The sequence below is a fragment of the Dipteris shenzhenensis genome, chromosome 6, assembly GCF_047967505.1.
Source record: "Dipteris shenzhenensis isolate YYH24624 ecotype China chromosome 6, Dip_SZ_1.0, whole genome shotgun sequence".
NCBI lineage: Eukaryota > Viridiplantae > Streptophyta > Polypodiopsida > Gleicheniales > Dipteridaceae > Dipteris > Dipteris shenzhenensis.
In genome coordinates, this window is record NC_141601.1 from 25,694,797 (window position 1) to 25,717,315 (window position 22,519).

Below are 22,519 nucleotides of genomic sequence, written 5' to 3' on the forward strand. Positions count from 1 at the left end.
TGTCACTCCTATCATTGGCAAGTTGAGGATGCATATCCAAGGATATCAGGATGCAGAGGACTTCTACATTATGCCTTTGCCAGAGTGTGATGCTTTGCTTGGGATGCCTTGCATGTACAAGGTGGGGGCTGATATGCAGATGAGAAACAAGAAGATTTCTTTAACTCAAGAGGAAAAAATCATGTACTTGATGTAAAGTTGAAAGGGGAGTCCATCCCTATAGTTTCAGCTTCTTGTATTTCCAATGTAATAAAGCGTCATATTTCAGCGTACTTGATTTTTGTTGAAGAGGACAGCCAACCAGTTCAGGAAGGCTCTACTCTTTCTACTTTAGATAGAGAAAGGGCTGCTTTTATTTCAGATTTTCAGGATTGTTTCTCAGATGCACTTCCTCAAGAATTACCTCCCAAGAGGCCCGAGGATCATCAAATTGATATAATTCCAGGAAGCTCACCGCCTAATATACCTCCCTATCGTGTCAGTAAGGCACAACAGGAAGAGATAATGTCACAAGTGAAGTAACTCTTGGAAAAGGAATTAATACAGCCAAGTAATTCTCCTTACTGTTCCCCTGTGTTGCTTGTGCAAAAGAAGGATGGCAGTTGGAGAATGTGTATTGATTATAGGGCTTTGAATAAAGTCACAATTAAGAACCGTTTTCCAATTCCACGCATTCATGATATATTGGATCGGTTGGAAGGTTCCTCAATGTTCAGTCGTATTGACCTTAAAAGTGGATACCATCAGATAAGGATACGGCCTGAAGATGTCTACAAGACCGCCTTCCGCACATCATTTGGCTTATATGAGTTCCTTCTAATGCCTTTTGGTTTGACTAATGCACCTGCCACTTTCAATAGAATGATGGACAAAATTTTTAGAGCACACAGAAAGTTTGTGGGCACTTTCTTCGATGACATCATTGTGTTCTCTAAAAATGAGCAGGAGCACAGGAAACACCTCACTATTGTGTTTCAAGAGTTGAAAAGACACAAGCTACTAATAAATACCAAGAAAAGTGAGTTCTTTATGCAGGAGATTCATTTTCTCGGTCATATAGTGTCAAAGGATGGAGTCAAGATGGATCCTGCAAAAGTTGAGGCCATAAGGAGTTGGCCAATTTTGAAAAATCTGCATGAAGTCAAAAGCTTTCTTGGGTTGTGTTCATACTATCGGAGGTTTATAAAGTACTTTGCAGAAATTGCTTCTCCCTTGCATGCTTTACAAAAGAAAGCTGTACCGTTTCTGTGGGGACCAAAGGAAAATGCAGCTTTTAAAGAGCTAAAGCAGAAGTTGTGTTCTGAACCCGTTATTATCTTGCCAAATCTTGCAAAACCCTTTGCTGTAACTTGTGATGCATGTGGGAACAGCATAGGAGGCACTTTGATGCAGGATGGCAGAGTGGTTGCATATGAGAGTAGAGTTCTCAAAGATGCTGAATTGTACTTGCAGACATACGAGAAGGAAATGTTAGCAATGATACATGCTTTGACCACATGGAAACATTACCTTCTTGGAGCTGATTTTTATGTGCAAACAGATCATCAGTCACTTAGATATTTTCTCACGCAGAGAAAATTATCTGAAAAGCCACATGAGATGGGCTAACTTCCTCTCAATGTTTCATTTTCAAATTGTACATGTGCCGGGTAACAAAAATGTCGTGGCTGATGCACTTTCCAGGAAACCACAGCCTGAAGCAGTCTCCAAGAAACCCAGTGTTTCAGCAGTGAGCATTGCTTATAACAATGTGTTAGATGTGATGAAAGATCAATATGTTAATGATGCTGATTTTTCAACTATTTATGATCAGCCTTCTGATGGTCAAAGGCATGATCACTATATGTTGAAAGAGGGTTTCATTTTGATGCATGGACGACTCCGTGTCACTGATCAGATGCAACAGAAGTCATAATGGAAAGTCATGCTCCTCCATATGCAGGACATAGGGGAATTACAGCAACAATCACAGCAGTGGAGCAATACTTTTATTGGCCATCTTTGAGGAAAGATGTGGAAGAATATGTGAGAACATGCATGGTTTGTCAAAAAGTAAAGTTTGACAGGCAGAAGGCACCTGGGTTGTTACACCCTTTGCCAATTCCGGATAGACCATGGCAAAGCATAGCTATGGATTTTGTGTTTGATCTTCCACGTACTCCTACTGGACATGATGGATTGTGGACACTAATTTCAGGTTCAACAAACAAGCCCACTTTGTGCCAATAAGAAAGGATATTACAGTAGATCAAATGGCCAAATTGTTTCTGCAGCATGTCTTCAAGTATCATGGGATGCTTGAATCCATAATCAGTGACAGAGATCCGAGGATGACCAGCCTCTTTTGGAGAGGGCTGTTTGAAAATATGGGCACTACACTGAATTTTTCGTCATCTTTCCATCCTTAGTCTGATGGATGATCGGAGCAGGAAAACTCTACCATCTTGGATATGTTTAAATGCTATGTCTCAGACCACAAAAGCAAATGGGAGCATTATTTGCCTTTGCTGGAATATGCTTACAATAATACGGTGCACACATCCACAGGTAAAGCACCTTTTGAAATAGTGGAAGGTGCCAGGAAGATACCTCCCATTTTGCATACAAAAGAGAAAATCTTCGAAGCTGATCGTTTTGTGGAAAGCCTTGAAGAGGCTTACAAGAAGATCAAATATGCCTTGCAAAGAAGTCAGGACAAGCAGAAAAGAGCAACAGATAAGCACCGCACGGAATTGGTATTCACAGAAGGTGATTGGGTTTTGCTGCGTTTTCAGAAGGCAAGGATGAAAAATAAGAAAGGCAAGGAAAGGTTGTACACAAAGCTGAACATGCGTTACTATGGTCCTTTCCAAATTTTTGAAAAGATAAACGAGGTAGCTTATAGACTGAAGTTGCCTCCGCATTGGAAGATACATAATGCCTTTCATGTGAGCTTGTTAAAGCAATATCATGGAGATATTCCCAAGGATTTACCTGATGAGGTGCAGCCTGAAGTGGAAGAACAGGATGAACTTCTGGTCCCAGAGCAAATTCTGGCACACAAAGATAGAAAGCTCAAGGGTAAAGTTATCCGTCACTACTTGGTAAATTTTCAAAATTACCCATCACTTGATGCGAAATGGATGGAGGAAGGTGAACTGGCAGATTCACCTAGGATATTGCAGCTTTACCTTGATGCTTTCCAATTAGAGCCGACTGCGGTCCAGGCTCCTATAGGTAGTTCAGCAGAGCGAGCGTCTGGAGCATTACCTGGTGTTTGAGAGAGCACCTCCACTCCCTCAGTACAGACGGGCTCACCGTGATTTCATGAGGTCGCTTGATGACACTGTATGTTTCATCCGAGATACTGAGCTAACAATATTTCTACTGTGAGACTTCATGATATTGATGCATCTTGACTATTGATCGCTGAGGATCACATAGATTTTGAGCAGTGTATATGGATGGATGCATGTCTCTCCTAGCCATATTTTCACTATCTCTGTATACTATGGTTGCGGCTTTCTTGTATACTCTTTTATGCTATATTTCATGCTCACTCCTGTGTTTTGGGGCAACAAACTGTGGTTTGCTGTTTCAAGAGAGAGGTATCACGAGGGCGTGAAATTCTAAGTACTGTAATGTACTACAAGACCATGACAACTTTGGTTTTAAAAGTCCAATCATGGGCTTAATAATGTGTAATTAAACGTGGCATGGTGCCTAGGACATAAGCGTAATTAATCCCTAGGCCCAAAGGCATTCCAAAAAATTAAAAGAGTGGTTGTTGGGAAATGATGATGTGGCATTTTTAATGGGCCCCCTAGAGGGCCATGTACCTTCAGTGGCCCCCCTAAAGTTCCAGGTGGCTCTAGTGCCTTCTACATGCTCCTTTGCCATTCCTGGACCTTCCTGAGCCTTCTAAACTTCACATGTGTGGTTTTCTCTCTCTATCTTCTCCCTTTGTTGAGATTTTGGACTGGTTTTTCAGCCTCCTTCAGCTGAATTCCGTTTTTCTTCATAACTCCTCACCTGTTTGGATTCCTAGACTTCCGTTTGGTCCGATGGCTTCCCCTCTGCCTCCCCTTCGTAGTCATGTGTGTGGTAGAACGGGCAGAGCTGAGCACTTCTTTTGCTGGTCGAATTTGCAAAAGTGGCTTTTTCTGGACCTTTTTTCTTCTACCGCCTCCTAGGCCTCTCCTTTTGCAAAGCTACAACTTTCTGTTGAATTTCGAGTGATCCCACGCGCTGGTTGACTGGTGATTCTCAGTTTTGGAGGACTTTCCAGCGATGAAACTTCTCCAAAACCTTCTCAATGCATTCCTCTCTGAAGCACGCTTCTTTTGAGCCCAAGAACTCCCATTTCTTCGTGACAGAAGTGCTTCTTTTCGCATTTTTCAGTGGAATTCTTGCTGGTCGGCTCTTGTAAATGCTCTTTCTTCATGCTTGTGCACTCCTCTTTGGCTGAGAATGCAATTGGGCATTGGCTACTATGTCCTCTTGGCGATTGAGGACTTGGTTCAAGTTTTTAGGGCTTGGTGAGTTGTTATTTTGCTGCTGCAATTTCTTTTTGCCATAAGCTATTGGTTGGCCTCGTGTGCCGCCTCTTTCTTGGCTCGCAGGTGCCTAGGCAGTGCTACATGAGTCATTCTTTGGTTGGATACTTTGCTGATTTTATTTTGGAGCTTTGAAAAGCTTTGTGAATGCCATCTGGAAACCACTCAAAGAGAGTGCAGCTGGGGTGCAGTGTGATTGCATCTGGACAGCCAATGGAATTGCACTCGAAAAAGAGAATGCCTTTGGATTGAGCCTATGGGTTAAGTGCACTTATGTGATGGTGTTCTATGCTTGAAAGCCTTGCGAAGGCTTAGTGAATTGGGGCTGCGTGCTCAGTTGCAGGGAAGGTCTCCTAGATGCAACTTGTAATCATTTCACTGTGAAATATAAAGAAATACCGAAAGGGGCGCCACAGTGTTTGGGGCCAATCGGGTGCACTTGTCTATGTTTGTTGAGCAGGGGCATTCTAGCCAAACCCACAAAACCAGAACACCTTTTCTAGAAATCAGAACCCGGAACCCTCTTGCTGAAAATCGGACCCCTCTTGAACACGTTAGAACCCAAATCCCATCCACTAGAACCTAGAGCCCTCTTCCTAGAACCCATTTTGCTAAACCCAGAACCCTCTTGCTAGAACCTAAAACCCTCTTGCCAAAATCGAGAACCAATCAAGGCTTTAGAGTGTGTACAAGATGTTCATATCCATCCATTGAACAAAAGGCATCTCAATATTTACAAAGAGGCTATTTGATCACTGGAAGCTGTTTCTGAGAATCCATATAAACCACTAAGACATAGGCTCTCAGATAGGTCCAACGATCACTTTTTACTTTAGCAACGTCTCCAAGCAAGATAGCAAGCCAGTTCATGGGTTCTCATGTTTGGATATGAAGAACTTTCCACACTTTCCTAGCATGAGAGCATGGCATAAAGAGAAGAAAGATGCATTGTTACTAGGGAACGGCGTTCTGAATCTGGAACGCCTGGAATGCCGTTCCAAAAAGAAGACACTCAAGGAACGTCGTTTCGGTGTTCTTGGAACACATTCCCGCCCTAAACCCGACGTTCTGTCTGGACCTAGTAGAAAATGCCAACAGGCCGCGATTCGCCGTTTTTTTGCATGTCTACTGCCCGCACAACTCCATTGCCATGCCTTTGCTACTCCATCCCCCCTCCATCTACTCCAGCATCGCTACTCCCTCCATCTTCTCCTTTGCTTCGGCCTCCTTCCATTGCTTAGGTTTACTTCAGCCTAGCTTCCTCCATCTACTCATTTGCTTCAGCCTCCCTTTCTCCACTCCCTTCTTCTCCGTCAGCCCCCTTCTCTCCAATCCCTTTTAATCTCTCAGACCCCTTCTCTCCACTCCCTTCTACTCTCTCAACCACCTTCTCTCCATCCCTTGCTCAAAAATCTAGAGGCTCAGACCGAGTGCGGATTTTATTGAAAGTAAAGAACAGAGGCATTAATCGTTGCCCTGCAAATATTCCAGCTTCAGATACCAGACACTGAGGCAACACGGCAAAGGTCCTTGATCCTCATGGTCGAGCATCGGCAGCCATGTGCAACGGCTTCTCCTTCTGCTTCTATTTCTAGCTCCTATGAGAATACAGCCTCACGCACATATGGGGACTCCCACTTCATCAGCCACCAGCCCGAGAGTCGTGCAGGCTAGCCTTGTGGCCTCATGAGGACACAAATAGATGCTACAGTGAGCCGATTCTTTATGGAGCAGTAGTACCCACGGCATAAGCCCGCAATCCTTACTTCATTGATATGGTGAAGGAGGTTGCAGCCTTTGGACCTAGTTACACTCCTCCCTCACGCGAGGCCCTAAGTACCACAATTTTGGCAATAGAGAAGACCGCCATAGAGCAAGCCTTGGCTCCCATCAAAGACATATGGTTGAAATGTGTGGTCACATTGATGGGAGATGGATGGAGTGACACTAGGAGCCGCTCTGTTCACGGCATCATTGCATACTCCAAAGGAGCCAGCTTTTTCATTAAAGCTATTGATAATTCGGATGAGGGAAAGTCAGCCGAGAGGTTGGCTAGCATTTGGATGGAGTCCCTTGAGTATGTGGGGGCAGATCAGGTCATTCAGTTTCTTTCTAATGGTGAGAATGCCAAAAGGGCAGCAGGGAGGATGCTTGAAGAGAAGTACCCTCACCTTGCCTCAACTCCTTGCATGGCACATGGCTGAATAATCTCTTGAAGGATATTGGTAAGTTGGATTGGGTGGATGCTAACTATTGATATGGGTAATCATGTTGTCTTTTTTCACACGCCATCACTACATTTTGGCTATTTTCCGCAAGATGTACCCAAAAAAGAATCTCTAGAAGTATTATGATACACTTTGCTTATTGTTTCATCATGTTGAAGCAGTTTTTTTCAATTGAGGCAGCTTGTTGTTTCTGCTGAGTGGGATGCATGGCGTGAACGGGACTCTACAGGGGCTCAGAGTGCCTAGGATGACCTCTTTCGGGACGATGTTCACCTCTTGCTTCAGGTTACAAAACCTATTCTTTTGATGTTGACGCTTGTTGATGGAGATAGTCCTTGTATTGGGAAGGTGCAAGAAGGGATGGATAGGATGATTGAGAACATTCAAGTATAGATGCTTTGTATGCTTGGAGGAAGGAGGAGTTGAGGACACTGACAACCTCTTGGTGGACATAATATTATTCACCTTTGGAGGCTACAACCTTTGTTTTGGATCATGAATTTCAAGGGAAGGGGCAAGAAAAAAATAAAGAGGTGGTGCAAGAATAGGAGAAGGTATTTGAGACGACTTGTCTCAGGCAATGATTAGAAAATGGAATCCCACCAAAGGGTATCCCATAGCGGAAGATTGATACATGAGCCAAGGAATTACACGCGGAAGTGTTTCACTACGGAATCAAACTTCTTAACATGTATGTACTTCACAACCATTGATGTGTGTGTGCAAGCCAGAATAGACAGTGCATCCAAGACAAATATAGAAGAATCGCTTGAATATTTCCGTCCGTCCACACACTGAACACAATACAAAAGGAGATGCGGAGTCCCACCAAACCGTGGTCCTCTGACCTTACCAAAATGTCGTACTATTTGCCTAGCACCTCTAGATCTCTGAGCCCACATTCTCTTCTGAGCTTATGTAGACTCTCTGCAAATCCTCTATCTGTCTTCTAGGCTCTGATCCAAGTGCACCACTAGCCAGTAGCAAGGCAATCTTAGGCATCCACTTCTAAACTGACCCAACAATGCTTCAAAGCAAGAAATGCAAACAAATGGAAGTCCAAGTCCAAACACCCGCTGCCTGTGGCAGAGGGACGAGCTCTGTTCCTCGTGCCTATTCCCTGTCAGGCTCCCAGAAGGGTGCAGGAGACTTCCAGCTTCAGGGAGATGAGAGTAAAAGCAGATAGAAGGCAGAAGGAGGGCAGAAAAATAGTTGTAGAGGACAAAAAGCTGCCAGATCTACCTCGAAGTCTCTGCTCCGAGATCTGAGCCATGACACCCACATTAGAGGAGTGCCCTCCTCGAATCCCACACCCTGAAATGCACGTACAACTGCCTAGAAGAGTGTGCCAATAGTTCGTACAACTATAAGGGCTGTCCGTACAGCTGCCTCAGGACTCAAGCCTGCAACCTCGGGCTATGTGCAACAATGAAAAAGGAGGAGGAGCCAGCCAAAACGTGAGGAGTGCAGCCAACAGCAAAAAGAGTAGGAGAAACCTGAGCCTGACGTTGAAATTTGTGTAGGGAGCTTCTACGAGGCCTGGAATGCTCCAGGAGGGTGAGGGGAGAGATGGTAGGTGGTAGAAGGACATGCACCTACATGCATGACACTTGGCCCTTCATTAAAGCTCTAACCCACCTGACCAAGGACAACATTGGTTGTCCTTGGACCCAACTTTTAGACCCCTCTATAGTGCCTATGCCTTTGCCCCTAGACTTTGCCCCTAGGAACTTCTAGGAAGTGTGCACTTCCTCTAGCCAATCCCTCACGGCCAAACCATTACTAGACTTAACCATGGTTTACCACAGGTTAAGCGTGGATTGAGTTACAAAGATACTTTACATCACTTCTCACGTCCCCGTGACATACCCTCCTCTTAAAACAAGAAACTACCCAAGTTGCTGCTGAAAACTTACAGTGAAAGTAAAGTAAAAAGGCAGAAATAGCCCATATCAAAATATACGTCGTTTGTAAAACACAACCTCGCAGTGAACAGGAGAGCGCGCGAGTCCACCCATAGATCAATGCATCCTCTGTGGGAAGTGTCTAGAACACCCATCATGGAGACCTCAAGGCAGAAATGCTGCCAGCAAGCACTATCTCGGGTGAGACAATCGCTACCACCAAGCGATCTCCAGATACATGAGCAGTCTAAATCAAGGAAGGGGGGGTGCTACCCTCCTCTCGAGCACCAGGAAATGCTCCAAATCTCTGCTCTGCTGAACCTGTAGAAGCCTGCACCGCAATGGGCTCAAGCTGAAATGCGTCCAGGTAGAGCTACAAAATCTGAGGTGACTCTGCCAAGATAACCCTCCTCCATCCACTTCGCATCCAGTCCAGGATAGTTCCTGAACTTCACCAACGGGAAGCTCTACCTTTTACTTTTCTTTCCATTCTTCTAGTAAGCAACATCCAAACTTTCCACAAATCTGTCCGCTTCAAAAATCTTCCCTTTCGTATGCACAATGGGAGGTATCTTCCGTTCTCCTGCCACAACTTCAAAGGGTGCTTTCCGGGTGGATGAGTGTACAGTGTTGTTGTACGCAAACTCAACAAGTGGCAGAAATTGCTCCCATTTCAATTGCTGATCCGAAACATAGCACTTGAGAAGATCAAAGGCACTGGAGTTGGCTTCTTCTGACTGGCCATCAGATTCAGGATGAAAAGAGGATGAGAAATTCAGCGTGGTACCCATATTCTCAAAGATACCTCTCCAGAAAAGACTTGTCATCCATGGTTCTCGATCACTAACAATTGATTGAGGCATCCCGTGCTGTTTGAACACATGAGACATAAAAAGTCTCACCAACTGGTCTGCTGTAATATTCTTCCATACGGGAATAAAATGGGCCTGCTTGCTGAATCTGCAAATAATGGTCCATATCCCATCATGTCCCGATGTGTACGAGGAAGATCGAAGATAAAATCCATGGCAATGCTTTGCCAGGAATAGGTAAGGGCTGCAGCAGTCCAGCCGTCTTCTATGTGTCGTATTTCACCTTCTGGCAGGTGATGCATGTCCTGACATATGCCTCGACATCCTTCCTCAACGCTGGCCAAAAGAAATAATGCTCCACAGCTCTGATGGGGGCATCAATGCCTCTGTGTCCTGCATAGGGTGGGGCATGAATCTCTGTCAAAACTTTTAGCCTCAACTGTTTCGTGACACACAGTCTGCCATGCATCATCAAAAAACCCTCCTTGAGAGTATAGTGCTCATGCCTCTGTCCATTCTGAATGGAAATGCTTTACACCAAGGGTTCACCCCTACACTGTTCTTCTCTGCAAATCCTCTATCTGTCTTCTGGGCTCTAATCCAAGTGCACCACTAGAATACCAGTAGCAAGGAGGACAAAAAGCTGCCAGATCTGCCCCGAAGTCTCTGCACCGGGATCTGTGCCAAGAAACTCATGTCAGAAGAGTGCCCTCCTAGAATCCCACGCCCTGAAATGCCCCATACAGCTGTCTGGAAGAGCGCGCCAGCAGTCTGTACAGCTGTAAGGACTGTCCATACAACCTGTATGGCAGCCGTACAGCTGCTCAGGCTGTGTGCAACAGCAAAAAAGGGGGAGGAGCCAGCCAAAACGTGAGGAGTGCAGCCAACAGCAAAAAGAGTAGGAGAAAACCTGAGCCTGATGTTGAAATCTGTGTAGGGAGCTTCTGCTAGGCCTGGAATGCTCCAGGACGGTGAGGGGCGAGAGATGGTAGGTGGTAGAAGGGCATGCACCTACATGCATGAAACTTGGCCCTTCATTAAAGCTCTAACCCACATAACCACGAACAACGTTGGTTGTCCTTGGGCCCAACTTTTAGACCCCTCTCTAGTGCTTATGCCTTGCCCCTAGGACCTAGTGGTGCACCTAGACTTTGCCCCTAGGACCTAGTGGTGCACCTAGACTGTGCGCTTCCTCTAGCCAGTCCCTCACGGCCAAACCATTACTAGGCGTAACCATGGTTAACCTCGAGTTAAGCGTGGGTTGAGTTACAAAGATACTTTATATCTCTTTTCACGTACTTGTGACAACGGATCCCATGAGAAGGCCTTTATCGCAAGACGAGAGCAAAGGCATAGGGAAGGGTAGTTCACCACGTGAGTGTGAGCGGAGTATATGGGGCCTCAAGACTACTAAAATGGTGGATGTCTCTCCATATGGAGCCCCATGCCTACAAACCATCTACGTGTCTGAGTGCACCCACTCCTTTGATCCCCCTGCGTCTAGTGCTATAGACGGGTCAACTTATAGTTGGTGGGCTTGTTGTTGCCAGGCTTGGATCATCACAGGATACTCAAAACAGCTCTAGGTACACGACTTGACTAGCACCCCATGAGCTTTTGGTAATCTCATCTTCCACAGAGATCACTACCTATGTAGATTTCGGAGGAAGGGTTCACCAATACTCGGATCTAATCTCCCACATGTATTAAGGATCTAAATTGGGCAGTTTTGAGTATCCTCTGATTGACTACGTATTGAGATAGGATGAGCAAAGGGCACCCCATGCGAGAGACTAATTTGCACACTATGTGACATGCAGGAGGTTAAGACAAAGCAGTACTTTGCATTCAGATCCCTTGTGTACTATGACATCTATGGAGGCATCATTGTCTATTCAAGATTGGATTTGGACCACTCGGAGATTTCTTGGCTCATCTTGATCAGTGACGTGTGGTGACTTTCCTCCTCAAGACCCAATAACATAGAGACAGCGGGTGCAAAGGAGAGACCACGAGCGCCCATCAGAGTCCAACCACCTAGTGACTTGATCCAAAGGTAGCAAGGGATGTGACTTAGTCGGGACCTAGACAGCGCGACATGACAAACTGGACCTCAAGTTGACCCTCACATAAGGACCACAGACATCTCTTTACTACTCAACTTCGGGAATACACCACTAGAGTGGCCGGTCGTTCTCATCAGACGACAAGCTACCTCGTGGTGACTACAGAGAAAGAGAGAGGAGCCTATAAAGACTAGTCAAGCTGAGCATCATCTCCTTGATGGGACCAATCCTCACCATATCCAAATCCACTGTCGGCCAAGATCATCTCTTCTCCACGGCCGATTTATAGAGCTGGTCCCACAAGCAACATACATAGGTTCCGTCACTCAAGCGGTCGGGTGATCGGACCGCTTCTGTCCGTTGCATTTACGTACTCTCCCACAACAACAGCGCATATATCTAGATGAATCCAAGAACAAGCCCAAACTCATCCTCTACAAACACAACATAGTGCAGTTTCAATCTCATGATAGTCACACATAAGGTTGAAAACCATTCACTCCATCAAGCATAACAAGGACTAGCTATTGTGACATTCCCACTGACGTCATCAACGCCCAACAGTGGGTGTAGACCAGAGTATAAACATATACTCACACATACAAATCCACACACCCACACATATTTGAGCATCCATTTATACAAAGTCTTCATACTGGGTTTCTGCCGACACTCTGGAGGTGAAGGGCAAAATCAGCCACAACAAAGGCTAGCACTAAAGGAGAAGGCTAATCAAAAAGCAATCCAAAATCTCTTCATTAAAGCTACAAGTTCTTGTGAAGACTAAACGATTTCATTTTAGTCTCTCCCTGACCAACATCTAATCTAGCTAATAGGGCAACGCACCACTTCAGATAGAAAGAATTATAACAGGCCGCGACATGGACGAAAACTTCACAAAGTGAAATTTGCATGTCCACTAATACGGCAACAACAAATATCTAGATGTATCTAGGAACGGGGGATGTATTTCTCTATTGAGTCTCATCTCTATTGATAGTCTCATTCCCCGTAGCAACAACGCAGTGTATTTCTCTATTGATAGTCTCATTTCAGACATCGGCCTTGGCTGGATGCCCACTTTACTGACCTCACCCCTTAGCTTTTATAGTACCTGGTTTTTTTCAGTCTCAAAGACCCTTTAGCATCATTACCAGGGAATGGGAGCGTTCCGAAAACTCAGGTGCCGGAACGGGAACGTTTCGAGAAGGGGGAATGGGGGAACGAGAACAAGAATGCCATGTCATATGACAAGTCATCAATTCATATGAAAATATACCAAATTATGAAAAGAAAACTACTTTTAGCAGCTCTAAACTTTCCAATCAGCTTTAGGAACCCCAAATTCAAGTTCGGAATGCCAGATTTAGGTCTGAAACACTATTGGAACACCAGATTTAGGTCAGGATTAGGTCCAAGGACATTCCAGACGTTCCCTGTCAACCCTTTGTTCGGAATGGCGTTCCAAACATTCCGAATGTCGGAACGCTTGCCCTTCAGGCTTTCAAAGACATTAATCAATCAATCTCTCTCTCTCTCTCTCTCTCTCTCTCTCTCTCTCATCATTGAGATGCGACGATTGAGAGATATACTGGTCTGACAGACCAAAAAGCAGCAGGGATTGATGCCACAGGTCACCGAGACCGACAGAACACAGACACTTGTTACAAATTTCTATGCATCTAAGTCAGCTGCCGGTGAGGCTGAGGGAGAAGAGCTTGACAAGATGAGAGCATCATGGATCAGCAATGGGAGTCTCTGACACATTGCAACCAAACGAGAGACACGCACTCCACATGCGACACAAAGAGGGATCAGAGCACGCATGGAGGACAGGTCTATTTCAGCCCTCCTTAGAGGTGACTGCCAGAGACGAGGAGTCACCCTTGACGTAGCCCATCGGATACAGAGATCGACGAGACCACGCCCTTGATACGGGACCACAAAAAGGCTCATCAATGATTCTCCACCCAACCACGATTCCTAGAGTGCTCCCTCCTCTACTGTACGTGAACTCTCTCTGAGTTCCTTCTCTTTTCTTCCTTAGTACCTTACTGCCCTTTAGGCCTTAACATTGCACTCCATATTGATGCAAGCACGAGCCCTCTGGTTTCCCGCTTCACCATGACCACACCAGACGATACTGGGATTATGGCTGATGTAACATTCCCTTCCCCTTAAGAACGGTTTACGTCCTCGAAAACAAAATTGGGAAACCTCCTCTGGAGACTGCTTACCCTTTCCCATGTTGAACTCTCTTCAGATCTATCTTTCCACTTAACCAAACATTCTTGCCATATAGTATGTCGTGTTCTTTTTTCTTGTTTATCTTAAATTCTTTCTGGTTCGTGTGGTAGACATGCACGTTCAATGAGTTCAACTAGGACTTCATTTCCAATGAGATTATCATCATCTCCTAATTTTCTTTCTAGCCTACTGATATGAAAAACTGGATGTACTCTACATCTCTCAAGTGAGGCTAATTTGTAAGCAAGTTCTCCAATCCTCTTAAGTATTGTGAATGGTCCACAATACCTAGGAGACTTCGGACATTTACCTGTCTTTAGAGATTCTGAAGATTCAGGTACCTTAAGGTAGAATTTCTCATTTACTTCAAACTACAACTTTCTACGGTGGGGATTTGCATAACTTCGTGCTCTATCCTAAGCTCTTTTTATGCTATCTTTAGCTAACTCAAGCGTTTGATTCATATCCTCAAGAAAGCCTTTGGCCACTTGAACCTTCTCTTTTTCGAGTCCCACTGTCATTGGGACTCTTGGTTGAAATCCATATATCATCATGAATGGACTAAAACCCGTAGCTGAATGTTTGGCACTGTTATATGCAAATTCTAATATGGGCAGATACTGTTCCCAATTAGTTTGCCGTTTACTTACATATGCTCGAAGCATATTCTCAATGATCTGATTGACCCTTTCAGTTTGACCAGCACTCTGTGGATCATCCGTGGTGCTCATATTCAATGAAGTTTCTAGCCTCTTAAACATAGCCCTCCAAAAATGGCTGTTAAATTTGCTATCCCGGTCACTAACAATACCGGCTGGTAGCCCATACAGTCTATAGATATGCTCCACAAATAGTCTAGCTAATTCTAGAGTTTTAACATCTTCACTGACAGGAACAAAATGAGCCATCTTGGTCAACCGATCCACAATTACCCACTGAGTTGTGCCCCCTCTGTGTCCTAGGTAATCCCACAACGAAATCCATGGAGATACTTTCCCTTTTGCCAAATGGAATCTCCAATGTAGGAGACCTCTTACCTTAAGGCGTTCAACCTTATTGACCTAGCATTTTTTGCACTTCAATACATAATCTTGGACGTCCTTACCTATTCCAAGTCAAAAGAATTGTCTTTTCAGAAGCACATGTCTTCTGAATTCCCGGGAGTCCCACACTCTGACTATCATGACATTCAAAAAGGATTTGGCGCCTAATGTAATTATTATTCGAGACACATACTCTACCCTTGTAGAGCAGGGAGCCATCTTCAATAGTATATTTTTTCCACTTGAGTCCTTTATCACCAGCCTGTGGTGTGTCACCAATTCCATGCGACTCCTCAGTGAACACCTCTCGGTTAGTTGGATCCCTATTTCTAATTGCTTTCCATATTTCAAAGAAGTGAGGATCAAACTCACATTTCCCCTTTAAGGACTCTAGGAAATCATTCTGAAATTGAGTAAAACTCAATTCATTAACAATTGGCATTCGGCTAAGAGAGTCTGTTACCACATTGAACTTTCCTTTCCTGTATGTCAATTGTATATCAAACTCTTGCATTAACTCAGCTCATCTAACTTTTCTACCTTTAAGCTCAGGCTGATTACAAATCCACTTAATGCTCTCTTGATCAAAGATTATCTCAAATTTCGCACCATATAAGTAGTGCCTCTACTTTTTTAAAGCATAAACTATAGCATATAGTTCCTTTTCATATGCCGAGTAATTCCGTTAGGCACGATCTAACTTTTTGCTTTCAAAAGCCACTGGTCGACCTTTTTGTATAAGTACCCCCCAAGAGCTGCTACTATAGCTACTTTTAATTTTTCAAAACTTCTCTTTTGAGGTTCATCCCGTATGAAGGTGCTTCCCAATGAGAGGGGTTAAAGAGGCTATGGTTTGCAAGGGTCTATGACCTTGAATGATGTGGCTTTTTTTAATAAAAATATTTAAACCTTTGTATAATGTAGCGACGGCCTCTTTGTTTCTCTGTAGCTCTGTATACATAAATCTACACACACTACTATGAACAGATCCTCAGGAGTCAAAAACCTCTATCAAATCGCTCTGCACAAACACAGTACTCCCAACTGTGATACAGTGGCTTTGTCAAAGCACCAAGCCCAAAGATAGGCTTAAATGCGGCTTCAAAAATCGTGCGAACGGCAAATATTGTCCGCGACAATCTGTAACTCCGTTACCCGTTTTTGCCAGACCTCAATCAAGGCAACGTGCACGGTCTCTCTAAGTCACCACCTCCACCTTCATAGCCGCCCCACCTTCATCAATTTGTAGCAGCCCGCGCGGCGCAAATCGTCAAACTGTGGAGGCATAAAAATTATAGACTTTGGAGTGACTAACTGCAAAGTACTCTAACTCCCGACAGCACGCCTCGGTGGTACTCCAACAACACGCCCGATTACTCCGATACCTCCAGCTCTTATACCAATGATATGGAACCACAAAAAGGGCTCATCAATAATTCTCCACCTAGTCACGGTTCCCAAAGTGCTCCCTCCTCTACTGTACGTGAACTCTCCTTGAGTTCCTTCTCTTTTCTTCCTTTGTGGAGCCTCTCTCTAGAATCTCCCCTAAACCCAATGCTTGCCACTTGGAGCCCACCTGAGTGCCACATATCCATATAGGACCTTAGTACCTCACTACCCTTTAGACCTTAACATTGCACTCCATATTGATGCAAGCACTATCGAGCCCTCTAGTTTCCCGCTTCACTGTAACCACACTAGACGATACCGGGATTATGGCTGACGTAACAACCCTCCACCGCGTCAAGAGACAGCTCGACAAACAGATATACGAGAGCTCCTCACATCTCATCAAAGAGCCACTAGGTTACCTGGATATATGGAACACGAGCATGTTAGCTTTCAGCAAGGGCCTTAGTGAGCCCTTTGCTTCAAACCTTAGTGGCTTGTATGAGTTACCTTTTGCCTTGGCATTTTGTCTCATAGGCCCGCGAGGCCTCCCGCAGACGTTAATACATCTCTCTCTCTCTCTCTCTCTCATCGAGGAGACCACACCCTCCACTGCGTCGAGAGACAGCTCGACAGACAAAGATACGAGAGCTCCTCACATCTCATCAAAGAGCCGACAAGTTACATGGATATATGGAACCTAAGCATGTAATAGGAGCGTTAGATCTAAGCACCTGATACTCTTATGATATTTTGCAACTCTACTACTTTGTTCACTAGCTTAGCACTTTAGCTTTCAGCAAGGGCCTTAGTGAGCCCTTTGCTTCAGCCCTTACTGGCTTGTATGAGTTACCTTTTGGTTTGGCATTTTGTCTCATAGGCCCGCGAGGCCTCCCGCAGACGTTAATACCTCTCTCTCTCTCTCTCTCTCTCTCTCTCTCTCTCATTGTTCAGATTTGCCATCTCTATTGGTGGATTATAGATGAGCTCAAACATCGCTGTACTGAAACATTTTTGTTGACATTAAAACATAAGAGGTCCGCTACAGTACAGGCATTGTACTCCCATTAAAAACAGTGTATTTAAAAAATGGTATCATCAGAATAGCACCTTTCCAATAAGGATTCAAGCCATTTACCAAAAAAGTATTTTCTAATAAGTATCACATGTGCAGAAACACCTTTTCCATCATGTCCTAATACCTGATGCAATATTTACATGGATTCTGTAAAGCTCAAGAAAGTTGTTTTTCGAGAAAACATACATGATAATACAAACAACATAATGTGCCCACAGAAATTCAAAACTTGGAATAAGCCTGTCATTTTCAGCCTTGTAATAAGTTGTGTAACACATTGAAGACCGATATACTGCAAATGTGCCCACAAAATCCAAAACTTGGAATAAGCCTGTCCTTTTCAGCCTTGTAATAGTTGCGTAGAACATATATCAACACATTGAAGACCGACATACCGCAAATGCTGACCTGCACGCTCAATTATTTTTGCAACTGCCTTGTTATTGACTCTAAGGTTCTGGCCTGTCAAGTCCACATCTCCATAGCATGCTGGCTCCATGGCAACCTTGTTGAACAGGCTACAGGAAATGGCAACCTGATAGAGACTGTGCATACCCAACAGGGAGAAAACCTTCACATGCGTAGAACAGGATACTGTATAAGAACCCTAGGACACTGTGTCATGAACCTAAAGCATATTACAAGAGCATCTCAAACACAGACACTTCAGAATAATAATCTAGAAGAAATAGAGGATAATGTGCCCATTAAAATTAGTGTTGCAAATACTTCCATCAACACGAATCTTAGAGAGAATATCCATTTTGCAAATCAGGGTTTTTGCCACCATTAAGAGCTAAATGGCATACAATACGTCAGCCTATTGGAAAGAAAGGGTTAGCTCCCCACATGTATGATGTAAGCCCCAAATGAGGAGTGCAAAGGGGGAGCGACAATGGGGTGATCAGGGAAAAAGTGAGGCTGCCGCATGGGCAGCACATAATCCTTTTTGTCTCTGATTTAGATCAACCCATCAGAGCAGATTTAATTCTGTTTTGAAGAGCCATGATGTCAACCATCCTTTGGACCACAGAAGGGCCCTGGTATATGTGCAGAGAGCAGCCATCATATGGCCCCTTTGGTGGGGCAGATTAAACTGCACCAAACCCTGCATATGGGCAGGTGAGGCCTTTTAAAGATCCCCATGGCAGCTGCTGGTCAGCCAGTGGGGCTGCTTTAGGTCAGTAGTACAGCAGGTCTGTAGGGTCAGCTGACCCAAAGACTGGTCGGCCACTTAACATCCTCTCTTATACTCAGTTTGGTCCTGCTTTGTGACCGCATCTATACATGTTTTGGTTGCAATATCTTGCTGTCTATTTCCAGATCTGTGCATGGAGTTTATTCATGCCTGTTTGAGCCCGTCAAGTGGGAGCTGTGTCAGTGTGTGATCTTGTGAGTTCGTATATTTCCGCTGCACATGCCTGGCCTAGAAAGCAAGGCTTATCCAAAGTTGATCTTTAGCGTGGTATCAGAGTCAACAAGGTGATGTTTGGCTTGAAAGAATACCCTGAGGTTGGCAAAAGATTGGATCTGGGACATATGGAGGAAGAGCGCCTTGGCAACTCAAGCTCCAAATAGGTTCCTGATTCAAACATATACGGGTAGCAAATTGATCTATGTGCAGTTTCTTCAAGATCATATGGATTTACAGATGTCATAACCCGACTTGACATTGGCAAAACTAGATGGGACTGAGGAAAATACATCATTGGAGGCCTTCCCAATCCTGAAAGCCTTGTACAAGACAAACAAAACTAGTAGGATCCTAATGCTTCGAAACCAATTGTTTACAATGAAGATGGAGGAAGGAGAGATCTAGTAAGTGAGCCTTTAACAAAGGTCAAGGTTATCAAGGATCACCTCGCAGCTGTTGGTGAAAATATGATACACATCAATTAGATTGCTAGTTCTCAATATTTTTCCCAAGTGCTTAAGAGGACTTGTTACCAAAGAAGACAAAGCCTGATCTTAGTCTATAAACATATCATCCTTCTCAAAGGGCTACATGGTCTATTGCAGTTCCTTCTTGTTGTATTATAGCCCCTCCACTCAACAATGTCCTTAACCTTTGAAAGATCCAACAGCATACCAAAGGGCTGATAATGTACCAAAGGTAGTGCACCTCTTCCAAAAAGAAACTAGTCTTCTTGGCATTATCGAATGCCCTTCACAAGCTAGAGGGCCAGAGATGTTCATGTTGAGTGGAATTTTTTTACCTATAAGCTTTAAGTACACCATTTTCCGCACACATGCTGCCTGTGTTATCCTTTTTCTGGACCAAAAGATGGGGTCCGCATATAGTGTTATGTCCATAGTCATCATTGAATAATACAGAAGCAAAGCTCGTTCTTTAGGTTCCAATCTATCCACGCTTCCTCAGATCTCCAATTGTTATCCAGGCCCCAGCAACCAGTTTAGCAAAAGGCACTTAAGCAAGATCAATCTAATTGTCCAAAGCATTTGATCAAGCAGGTTCCACCATTTCCAAACAAGAGAAGTAACTTACGCTGAGTCTCCATGATCAGTTACCTTCACCTACACGAGTTGATTTATTTGACCTTTCAGAGAGAATCTCGAGCAGAGAGTAGACGGGCTTGACCATCTTCACCCAAGATCCACCACTGGCACATCGACTTGAGAACCAGTCAGGATCAAGAGAGAATAATTATCAGAGGGCCTCCAGCCAGCAATCAGCAACTGTAAGCAGCCAACCAACTCGACGCTTCATCTTTCATTCAGCAGGGAGCTAGTAGGTGGTAGCAACAATGCCTCTATAACTCTAACTCAACAAGAGCATGCGTAGTACTTCGGCATTGTCCTTATTCTTAGTAGACTTAGAGCTAAGGAAGATAACACATGCATCCATCCTGCCCAAGATGCAATGCACACGTTACCTGCCTGTTAGGCACCATTTAGACTTCATTAGTATAGTATGAAGAGGCTCTTGATTCAAAGGGATGAAAGGAAAGTCTGGTCACGTTCTTAAAGCGGTAATTGTTAGATCCTAACCAGATGCAATGGACGCCATATGTTAACTGCCTATAGGGTATTTTTTTCCATTCTGATATGGGCTAATGTCTCTGGAAACTGCCAATAGATGGTTGCATGATGACGTAGCTCTCATTGGGGAAGAAACTAAACGCACGAGAGAGCATTTAAACAGATGACAGAGCCACTCAATTTTTAGGGCTCTCTTTGCCGCATGTCACCAGCAAGAGCCCCTAGAAACAATCAATCAGGGAAACAGGCTGGCCAGCCCACCTCCCTAGTCGGCCGGTTTGGAAGGAGGGGATTGTGGGTCAACCCCATTCTAACACACAACAATTGGAGGAACCTAAGGGAATGATTTAAGAGCCCTCTATCAGGTCTACCGCATAGGACTGAGCCTTGCTGACGAATAATCATCCGAGACAAAAACATGGAGAATGCAGCAAATGAGTCTCGTTATGTCAATGAAACTACGTAATTGGCATACCAGTAAGCTCACAGAACATTTTAATAGTACAGAAAACCATTGTATGACCATGATAACGTTGCGTCATGGTAAGTAGCAAGAATCGTGCTAAACGTGAAACCCACATGAGCTTCAACACAATGCACTCCACCTGCAACTTTTCCTGAAATCGATGGCCTGACTAACACCATTCGCATTTGCCCCGGAAAGCTTGCACGCTTTCTCCCGAGTGCAGCAGGAATGCACATCGCCAAGGCACGTATTGCCGCCCCACAAAATACCCAATTTTTACATCGTCTGGAGAGTGGACAAGAGTCCCCCGAACAGCGTTCCTACTCGAGAGAAACCGATGGGAGCATTACCTTGATAGTGAGATCATGAGTGAGGGGCCAGGCGACGGAGTTGTGGAAGGCATCGTGCTGGCGACGGAGGCGAGTGGCGGCATCGTGCAAGTGGGAGGCGAGGGCGAGGGAGCGGTCGAGGAGGGCAAGTTTGAGGGGGTCGGAGGGCTGGCGGAGGAGGATCTGGTGGAGGGCGAGGGGAATATGGGAGGGGTTAGAAGGGTCTGATGAGAGGAGGAGGGCTTCGAGCAGGGAATCCATGGGAGAAGGGGACGAGGGCGTTTGGAGGTTGGAGGGGGAAGGGCATTTGGGAAGAGGGTCTTGAATTAAGGAAGAAGAAGGTCCATGGATACATATACATCTCCCAGTTAGAGCTTTGTCTTTCCACACTTTACCCCTCCAAGTGGTCCGAGCATTTCCCCACTTCCCGAGTTCAAAATCTTGGAGGCTCTGCCCTCTCTCCTAGCTTCTGCTTGTGCTTTTGTGTGTGTGTGTGTGTGTGTGTGTGTGTGCGCGTGTGCGTGTTTGTGTGTGTGTGTGTGTGTGTGTGTGTGTGTGTTGGTGTGTTGTGTGCATGAGTTGACTAGCCTTTGGAACTTATGCCCACTATGTTAGAGACTCACTGTGCCCACCTGTGAGCCCCCGTTTTGAGGGGACAAGGGGCAGTGAGAGGTAGGAGGGATGGGAAAGAGAGACCCAGACAGACATCATAGGCAACCAGTACACGGGCTGGTTGCTGTCTGCAAACAGTAGAAAATTAAGGGGGGGGGCCCTGTGCCTCCCTGGAAGCAACAAAGGTCTCATGGACTGGCTGCACAGGGCACCCTTTTATAGGGGCCTATGGCAGGGCCAGTCGGCCCAACCAAGACCACCGACAAGAGCCGACCCTGGTCGAATTTCCAGAACATTCTGGTCGGCCACCAGTCAGGGGACCGACCCTGCTGGTCGGCCAGTCCAGAAGGCCTGGGCAGTGCCTATAAAAGGCCCACACTTGCCTACAATCCATCATCCAGTGCAGGTCAGTCATAGGCTGTGCTGTGCACTCAGAGCTGGTTTCTTCTGACAGAGAGAGTTCCTTCAGTTCTCCTCAGCACTTGGCTGAGTTTTGTATTGCTCCCCTGGAGCCAGTTTTCTGCCCACCATCTGGTGGATGAATATATTCTCTCTCTCTGTCTAAGTTATCTCTGAGTGAGTGTTTATTGCATCTGTGATCAGTTATCTGAGTTGAGTGTCAAGAAGAGCGGGAGAGATCTTGATTGGAGGTTTGAGTGATTCATTCCCTTCTATTTTTCAACATGGTATCAGAGCTATAGGGTCTCGACTCTTCCTCATCAAAGCACTCTCTGAAGGAAGGAGTCCCTTGGCAATAAGGCGACTCTGTTTTCAGCTCAGGTCAGTTCATTTATTTCTGTTTCAGTTATT

The 22,519-nt window shown here is 45.0% G+C and overlaps 1 protein-coding gene across 1 annotated transcript in view; it reads right to left on the bottom strand.

Moving 5' to 3' along the window:
• LOC147900973 (F-box protein SKIP17-like) overlaps positions 1-21,460 on the bottom strand; it is a 40,155-nt gene extending 18,695 nt beyond the window's left edge. The window contains exons 1-2 of the mRNA XM_087376198.1: positions 21,119-21,460; positions 17,698-17,873 (exon numbers count right to left, since the gene is read on the bottom strand). Coding sequence (XP_087232324.1) covers positions 17,698-17,873; positions 21,119-21,358 — 416 coding nt within the window. The 5' untranslated portion in view covers positions 21,359-21,460. The remainder of the gene's footprint in view (positions 1-17,697; positions 17,874-21,118) is intronic.
• Between the last annotated feature and the right edge of the window lie 1,059 nt (positions 21,461-22,519).